This window comes from Orbicella franksi, chromosome 10 (genome assembly GCF_964199315.1).
Source record: "Orbicella franksi chromosome 10, jaOrbFran1.1, whole genome shotgun sequence".
NCBI lineage: Eukaryota > Metazoa > Cnidaria > Anthozoa > Scleractinia > Merulinidae > Orbicella > Orbicella franksi.
Window position 1 is genome coordinate 5,389,658 of NC_138154.1, and position 9,503 is coordinate 5,399,160.

Below are 9,503 nucleotides of genomic sequence, written 5' to 3' on the forward strand. Positions count from 1 at the left end.
AAAAAGAAGAACTAGGTGGCCATGGGGTGCAAATCGAGCCACGGCGGAACCGATGTGAAAATATTTCAAAACATTGTAATGCGTTATCAACAATACAACATTCATCTGGGATATATAGTAATGATTTGGGTGTCTAGCTTTACTTTACAATAAGTAGTCTGCTGTATTTTCACCAACTGCGGTTTTTAGATATGGTAATAAATACTTTTACTCTACGCATTCATTCTTCAGCATAATTCTTCCGGTGCCATTTAAGTTCCGTGATCTGTAGACACCCTTTAGTTTTAGCATTTGATTTTCTCCCATCTTCGTTAAATGGACCTCTCTTTGTTATGGTCATCACGAAAGTTGCAGGTCACACGCGATTTTGTGGAGGACTCACGAGCTGAGAAAATATCGCCAATCTCTGGCGTGTTTCATTTTATCGCTTGTCAAATTACTCAGTACCACGAGATGCGGCCTTCATCTTATCAAAAAATGTCACGCCTTATCGAATTACTCAGGGACAGATCATTAGCCAGAATGGTGAAAAAAGTAATTGCTTTTCGCAGTGGGATGTTTAATGATAATTGCTAAAAGGCCTAGCGTCCTTAGCAACTCCGGCGTCATGTGTGCAAAAAAAAGTCGTCTGCAGGTCCTCATGAAAGGATCAGAGTCCTCATGAGACTGAAAAACCTGATACCAACAAAAGCAAAGCTGCAATCTTACCACACCTTACTTATATTCACCTCACCTGGCACTTCTGCAAGGCTAGCGACAAGAGAAAGCTTGAGCGCATACAAGAAAGAGGACTCAGGGCAGTATTTAAGGACAAACATTCTAGCTGCGAGAAACTACTGGCAAAGCAGACAGCATCGTTGTACAACAGACGATTACAGGATATTGCTAACTTCATGTATAAGATTAAGCATAAATTACTACCAAAGAGACTTTAGAATCTTTTCCAATTAGACAGTAGCTCATATTACTTAAGGAAACAAGAATTTGTTCTACCACAATTCTCCTCGGTGACATATGGAAAACACTCACTTCGTTACCAGGGGCCCAAACTGTGGAATGATCTCACTCCTAGAATAAAAAATTTACCCTCTTTGAAGCAATTTAAAAGCATCATACATAATGAGGATCTTACTGCTCTAACTGCTAATGTTAGTGACTGTTGAGGCTGCAACCTATGCCAAGAATGACTGTTTATTTACATACGTTTCACAATTAATATACATAATTTAAATATTTGAATAGGGTCTAAGATATATAATTTTAATATACTCGTAGTCTTTTTAGCTCAGTTAATGGTTGTAATTAGGTTTCTATATACTGCATAAGTGCCCACAAGTATTTTGTAATTCAGAGTTCAACAAATGATTTTAATTAGGTTACTAGTTAGGTGTCCACAGCACCGACAAGTATTTACATTGCGACTACAATTCGGAAAAAGGCTGCTCTATTCTCTGTCTGTTTACAAATGATAACAATTTTACTCTATGAACTATATTGATAATTCATCAGTGACTTCTATGATATTTACACTGCTTATTGGAACATGGTACATTGTCTCTATGCCATGCTCTTACAAATGAACCATAATAACAAGATACTACTAAGTAAACATTCTTTTAGTATTTATCATTCCACTTATGTTTGAAGATTTGCAGCTCAGGGTTTCTTTTTCTTTTTCAGGGGTGAAGATTTTAGAAAAGACTTCAAAGACCTGTCAGTGGTGAAGGCATTCTTTCCCAATGTACCTACAATGGCTCTGACAGCAACAGCACCACCTTGTTTATTAAGAGACTTGAAGCAAAGTCTGCAATTGAAAAATGACTGTAAAATTGTTGCACGAAACCCTAACCGGGTGAAGATATACTGGAGAGATGACCGAATTGATTAGTGACATTTTTGAGCTGACTATTGCATGACTATTTTGAAGTACCAGGCACACCGCAGCGTGGGGACTCAAAACGTGTAAAAATTATGGGATGTGACGAGAATAAAAAAGACATGGAAGATGAAAATGTCGTTGTGTTTTTATGAGTTTCAATTCTGCATTATTTCTATCCATAGTGGTCCTTTGAGCGCCAGATCTCGGTACAAAAGAATAGAATCAGCGGCGGATTAAAAGTGAAGCGTAGAATTGAAAAATGGCAGAGAATTCGCCAAAATCGCATGTGAATGCCGATGGATCTGCTGTAGAGCAGAGGACATGTGAACGAAACCTGCCGAAACATTTAAGCGACTACACCGATGTTCCCGGTCGAAGCAAACTGCAAATGATAAAGAACAGAAGAAGTTCGATGAAAGCCAACCTGACAAAGAAGATAAACATCATAGAGAATTACATTGAGGGACGGAAAACCATAAGTTGATTGAACTTGCACTCACTCAACTTAATAGACCATGGGATCAATTGAGAGAACCATAAAGAATTTGAAACTTTGTGCAGTAATGATGAGGAACTGCAAAATGCCGACACATGGTTGCTAGAATCCCAAGCAGTTGTAGAAGAACTTATCTGTGGAGTTGTTGATTATCAGGAAGACAAAATAGATAGTGAGGGATCTGAGTTAAATGCCCCAATAGCAGCCCGGAAATCTAAACAGGCTGACCAAAGTGATATTGCTTCAGTCACTGGCATTGGCCATAAGAGTAGCAAAGAGAGTGGTAGCAAGCTAAGCAGGACAACTTCTTCCTCGTCCAGCAAACATGCAAAAAGAAGCTGATCTCACTAAACTGAAAGTGGAGCAGCTAAAGGAGAAAGCTCGATTAGAGGCCAAAATTACAGCACAAAAAGCCCAACTCAAGGCACGATTAACAATCAAAGAAGCAGAACAGGAAGCAGATAGGAAAGAAAAAGAGGCACTGCTCCTAAAGGAAGAGATAGATGAGGATGACATTGTCAAACGCTCAAAAGATTTTGAAGATGATGCCTCGGTAGCAGAAAGATCAGACAAAATAAAGATTGTTAAGCTGATGACCCAAACTAAAAAAGAAGACCCCTCTAAAAAGAATACCAAGTTCACTACACAGAAATTTAAGGAGTGGCTAGCTGATGTGAGCCCCAAGGAAGAACCAGATGAATCGAGTAATCCTCGTAAGCAAACAGAGGACAAGGAAATAGTTGTGGACTTGACAAAGTTGAGTATCCCAAGGTCAGCATTGGTGTCTTCTCTCCCCAAACTTAACTTACCTGTATTCAATGGGGACCCATGTGATTGGCCAAATTGGTATGGAATGTTCAAAACACTGGTACATGACCAGCGACTTACCAAAACACAAAAGATGATCTATCTTAAAACATCAGTAAAGGGAATGGCAGAGAAAGCCATCACAGGAATGTTCTTTGATGGGACAATGTATGACGAAGCTATAAAGGAGCTGACTTGTCAGTTCGGAAACCCAGGACTCATTTCAAAGTCCTTAATTAGCAAGCTGTTGGAAATGCCAGCACTTAAAGATGAAAGCACTTCAAGTCTGAGGTCATTTGTTGACACCTTGCACAGCCTTGTGACAGTAAAGCCAACATGCAACATGTCATGGGAAAACTACCTCCAGCAATTTCTGAAAGGTGGAGCAGGAAAAAGCTTGCGCTACAGCCAAAGGAGGTTGACCTCACAGATCTGGATAAGTGGCTGGAAACAGAGGTCCAAGTCAAAGAGATGGCATTTGGTTGTTCCAAAACAGAAGTCTCTAAACAAGATGGTGGAAAGTCCAAACCATATCCAAACAGATCAAAATGGTCCAAAAAACAGGACCCTCCTAACAACACGTTTGCAGCTTCAGGGGCCAAAACAGAATGTATCATTTGCAAAGGAGACCATGGGATCACGTTGTGTGAAACTTGGAAGAAGGTAGCTGTGAACGATCGCTGGGAGTTAGCGAAGAAGTTCAGCTTGTGCTTTCGATGCCTTAAAAGGAACCACTGGATCGGGCGTTGTTCACTGAAAGGGACTTGTCCAGTGGAAGGATGTGAATGAAGGCACCACCCACAAAACCCGTCAGCGGGGACATTTCATCCACCAGAAGCGACTGTAGAAGAAACACCAGCAGCTAAAACACCTACAACCTATGCAACCTGTGGAGTGATTGAGGAGCCTGTGAGCATGCCCTGCCCTGCAAATGGTACCAGTAATCCTGGAAGGGAGAAATGGAATCAGGATTAAAGCAAATACTTTCCTTAACGGAGGTTCTGGATCATCATACCTGAAAGAAGAAATAGCTGACATGTTGGGTCTGGAAGCTGAACGTAGATCACTTCGTGTATCAGTCTTTGGAGCAAAGTCAATTGTTACAGATAGTAAAACTGTGACTGTACACATCGAGAGTTTGGATGGTGGCACTAAGAGAGAAGTTTTCTTATGGACTACCCCGAACACTTGTGAGATGAAAGCGGTAGATTGGTCTCACAGTACAAGAAGTTTAAATCATCTTTGTGATCTTGAGATCCCAAAGCCAGTTGGACATGGAGAAGTCGATATACTCATTGGGAGTGATTATTATGAGGAACTTCTTTTACCACTTGAACACCACATAGGAAAACCAGGAGAGCCTGTGGGGGTAAAGACACCGCTTGGATGGGCTGTTGTTGGACATGTTCCAGGAGAAATGGATGAGTGTCAGGTTGCTAACCACGCCTGCACGTTCCATGCAAACCTTACCCCAGAAATGCGAGCCAATGAACTAATGTGGAAGATATGGGATGAAGAGGTGATTGGCATCACAGACCAGAACAAGCCTTTCACAACCGAAGAAACACTTGCTGCACAAAAAGTGGCAGAGTCACTTACAAGACCTCCTGAAGTCTATGAAGCAATGAGATTGATGTTCGGTGACCGTGCATCACCTTACCTCGCACAGTACATTGTTCGACAGCATGCAAAGGATAACAGTGACGACTATCCATTAGCAGTAGCTATCATCCTTCTGCAGATGTATATGGATGACATCATGACCTCATTGGAGACGGATGATGAAGCAATAAAGGCTTGTGACCAGCTTATCGAGTTACTTAGCAAGGCAGGGTTCAAGATACGGCGATGGTGCAGTAACCGGTCTAATGTGCTAGAGGATATTCCCGTAGAAGATCGCATGGCCAATGTTAACATTGAGGAGTCTGAGTTACCCAGCATGAAAGCTTTAGGAGTCCAATGGAATGCTGAGACGGACATGTTTAACTTCAAATTGAGTCCACCGAGGGACATTGAGTACACAAAGTGAGGGTTCCTTAAGAAACTTGCAACACTTTTTGACCCACTGCAGATGTTAGCGCCATTTACAATCAGAGCAAGGATGGCCAATCACAGCAAGGAGTTTCCTGTTGAGTTGGAAAAGAGATGTAAAGAGTGGTTCAGTCAACTACCGGAGCTCTCTGGCGTCCAGGTACCGAGATATTATCATGAAGTGGGTAAAAACGTTGTTGACACATCCATTCACACAATGGTAGATGCATCACAATTGGCGTATGCAGCTGTAAGTTACGTGCAGCATGAATATGAAGATGGGAAAGTGACTGCGATTTGTTGCAGCAAAAGCACATCTTGCACCTATAAAAGCAACAAGTATTCCTAGATTGGAGCTCATGGCAGCAGTGTTGGGATTGAGACTGTCCAGAAAGGTTTCAGAGCTGTTACAGATTCCTCTCAAGAACTGCACATGGTGGACTGACAGTGAAGACATTGTTTGCTGGATTCAGGGCCAGTCAAGGAGGTACAAGACCTTTGTCGTGAATAGAATGTCAGAGATCCATCAGAAGTCAAACCCCAGACAGTGGTGCCACATTCCGACAGACTTGAACTGTGCTGATGATGCGACACGTGTGCTACATGCAAGAGAACTGACAATAGATCATCGCTGGTTCAGTGGACCTGCGTTCTTGTATGAGAATGATGCTTGGCCTCAGAGAAAACGCATCAAACAGGAAGAACGTTCTGGACTGTCTAGCTGAGATAGCAAAACCGAAGATGACCTTTGCAACAGATGTTTCATCGCCATGGATGGATCCATTGAGGTACTCAAGTTGGACAAGGCTGAAAAGGGTCACGGCATGGGTGATGAGATTTTTAGCCAAATTACTAGTCAAAGTGAGAAAAGTGGAGAAACCTTGGGGTGTTGAGGTCTCCACAGAAGTTACGTTAACCCCGACCGAACTGGACAGAGCTGGAAATATCTGGGTTAAGCAAGCACAGCTCAAGAGATTCCCAAAGGAGATGCAAGAGTTAAAGAGTGGAAAAGAAGTCAGCAAGCAGAGCCATTTGAAAGCCCTGACTCCAGTAGTTGATGAGTTTGGTGTGTTGCGGGTAGGAGGCTGACTTACCAGAGTGCAACTTCCTTATGATGCTGCCCATCCTATGATTCTACCCAAGAAACATCACATCACTAGACTGATTGTAGCAGATGTCCATAATTGCTGCTGCCATGCAGGAGTGAATCATGTACTAGCGCAAGTATGATGTCGTTACTGGATCAGAGACGGTCGGCAGGAAGTGAAGAATTGGGGTAGAGAATGCAAGGCTTGTGAGAAGAGGTGTGTAAAGCCGGCAGTGCAGATCATGGCACCACTTCCAGAGTCGAGACTTGGGTCCACAATGAGAGCATTTGCGAAAACTTGCGTTGATTATGCAGGGCCCTTCATAACCAAGATAACACAGAGAGTATCAGCCAAGAGATACTTGTGCCTGTTTACTTGTTCTGCCACCAGAGCGGTACACTTGGAGATGGCCTTTTCACTGAGTACCACAGACTTCCTAAACGTGTTCAGTAGAATGGTAGCCACATGAGGAAGACCAGAAGAAGTTACAAGCGATAATGGGAGCAACTTTGTAGGTGCTGATAGGGAACTTAAAGAACTTATTCAGTCAATCGACCAAGAGAAGATTGTGGATGACAGTGCCAACAAAGGAATTAAATGGAATTGGAACCCCCTGAAGGTTCTGACTTCGGAGGAGTGTTTAAGTCACTGATTAAAGTAGCCAAGAAGTCCTTGAAGGCCATAGTTGGAAATTCAGGACTGAACTATGACGAACTTCAAACCGCATTAAAAGAAGTAGCAGCGCTGATGAACTCGAGACCTCTCGGTTATGAGGGAACAGACCCGCGTGACAAACCTGTGTTGATGCCAAGCCATTTTCTGATTGGGCAGTTGGGAGGACAGTTAGCCCCTCGAGTGACAGAGGAGATAGCATTCAACCCTAGGAGATGGAGGTTGGTTCAGAGTCTGGTGAAGACATTCTGGAAACGGTGGAGAGAAGAGTTTCTGGCAACACTCAAAACTCAGAAGTGGTGGGAAGCGAAAGAAAATTTGCGTGTCGGAGACATAAATTTGGTTGTTGATCAAAATGCCCCACACGGGAATTGGCATCTGGGACGAATAGATGAAGTATTCCCAGGACAGGATGGACAGGTGCGTGTTGTCCAAGTGAGCGCAAGAGACCACAAGTATATCCACCTGATAACCCAACTGTGTCCATTGAACGTCTCAGACCATACAGAAGATGTGACGTAGAGAGAAGAGCTGACGAACCCTGAGGCACTCTTCCGGGGGGGGGAGAATGGAGAGACAACCGAATTGATTAGTGACATTTTTGAGCTGACTGTTGTGTGACTGTTTGGAAGTCCCAGGCACACCGTGGCGTGGGGATTAAAAACGTGTAAAAATTATGGGATGTGACGAGAATAAAAAAGACATGGAAGATGAAAATGTCATCATGTTTTTGAGTTTCGATTCTGCGTTATTTCTATCCATATACCTGGACAAGAAAGTACATCTGAGTAATCACCATGGGGATGAAAGTTATGACAGAATCCTTAAACCCATTGCCAATGAACTGGCAATTCATAGAAAAAAACTACCCAATGACAATCATTTACTTAAAACTGAAATACTGCGGATATGCATATGGCTTATTTGAAAGAATATTGAAAGCCAAACAGTGTGTTGGCAAAACATTAGAACCCACTGCAAGACTGTTTCCATGCCCCCCAAACGAGTCGCATGAAGAAAGACATAATATCAGAAATAAAGAAAGGACAATCAAGGGTGAGGGTGCTATTTGCAACATGAGCACTTGGCATGGGGGTTGATGCTCCTTATGTGACCAACACCATTCACATAACACCACTAAGTAGCCTAGAAGCTTACATGCAGAAATTGGTCGTGCAGGCCATATGGGACTTTCATCATGTGCTACACTTTATTATAATAAATCTGATATTGGAAATAATGAAAACATGTGGAAGAATCAATGATGTCATATTGCAGATCAGAAGACACTTGTCAAAGGACACTCCTTCTGGATTACTTTGGATTCTCCAGTGTTCAACACGAGAACTGTTGCTGCATATGCGATGACAAGTTCAAAACAACTGAAGAGGATCTACCCCAAGCTATTAGAAGCAAGGTCAGATTTCTATCTAACAATAACCGTGTTATCCTTGAAAGGTTAATCAAAAGTGCAATATCTGACCACGAGTCCCAAGAGATGATCTATTCATTACTGCAAATGCTACGGTAGAATCTCAGTCAAACTTCAACTTACAGGTAAGTCTTGTTTAGTTATACAAATTTCCAGATCCTTTGTCAACTGCTGAACACAACCCTAATGAAAAAGGTATTTGAATGTTCAACTTTGTGAATTATGTGACAGTAGAAAGTTTATGGTAGATCAAGGTCTCCTAATGAACTGATGTGTAAAACTTAGACATTAGACAGTGTGTTTTTTGACCTGAGAAAATGCCCCTAAAAGTGCTTGTTGCAGTGTTTCAACTGCCCCATCCATGGGAATAAGAAAAATACTTAGTATTGAGAATTAATTTCCTTGATCAATTATTTTGTCACCTTTATTTATACTGTAAGGTGCAATTCAAGGGCAAGGAGACTTCAAAGAAGAAATTGGTAACCTTGCAAACATAAAGGAGGATGAAATAAGAGTAACTGTCAGAAGGAAACACTTGTGGTGGGACTTTACCAGAGCTTGGGATGAGTACTTTTGTCCCACCAATACCATCAAAGTTACCTTTTGTGGTGAACCAGCCAATGATGATGGGGGACTAAAGCAAGAATTTTTTACAGGTGGACAGTCTCTCATCTTTGACATATTACTCCCAAAGCTCCTAAAGTAAAACTGATATTATCCACCAACACTGTGTAGATGCCTACTTGGAATAAAGGGGTCATATGATATTTTCTGTTAGAGGTCAATTCTAGCACATTATAGCAAGTACAATCCTGGACAAAGGTACTTGAGACACTTCATTTAGCAACAGATAGCATGACTATGTTACAATTGCTATTATATTGCAATGCGCCAAAATAAAGGACAGATCCTTCATGTAAATACACACGTGTCTTTTTTAATTCTCTTCTCAATTCTCCGACTCAGACCTCTCCTGGAGATCCTATTACAACAGCGTGGTGATTTCGCAACAACAAATAATGTCACACATTCATTCATCACACCACCCCCCCCCCTAAAAAAAACCCACTAAATTAGAGTCCCCAAAATGTCACTAGC

The 9,503-nt window shown here is 42.0% G+C and overlaps 2 protein-coding genes and 1 pseudogene across 2 annotated transcripts; all 3 read left to right on the forward strand.

The window, feature by feature from the left end:
- Positions 1-5,572: 5,572 nt before the first annotated feature.
- Positions 5,573-5,938, forward strand: LOC145501491 (uncharacterized). The gene has a single exon (XM_081480958.1). It carries the CDS (start codon positions 5,573-5,575, stop codon positions 5,936-5,938), a length of 366 nt encoding a protein of 121 aa, XP_081337084.1.
- Positions 5,939-6,898: 960 nt separating this feature from the next.
- On the forward strand, positions 6,899-7,495 carry LOC145501492 (uncharacterized). The gene has a single exon (XM_081480959.1). The coding sequence runs from the start codon at positions 6,899-6,901 to the stop codon at positions 7,493-7,495; it is 597 nt and encodes a 198-aa protein (XP_081337085.1).
- A 154-nt stretch (positions 7,496-7,649) lies between these two features.
- On the forward strand, positions 7,650-8,667 carry LOC145500038 (uncharacterized; annotated as a pseudogene).
- The last annotated feature ends 836 nt before the right edge of the window (positions 8,668-9,503 follow it).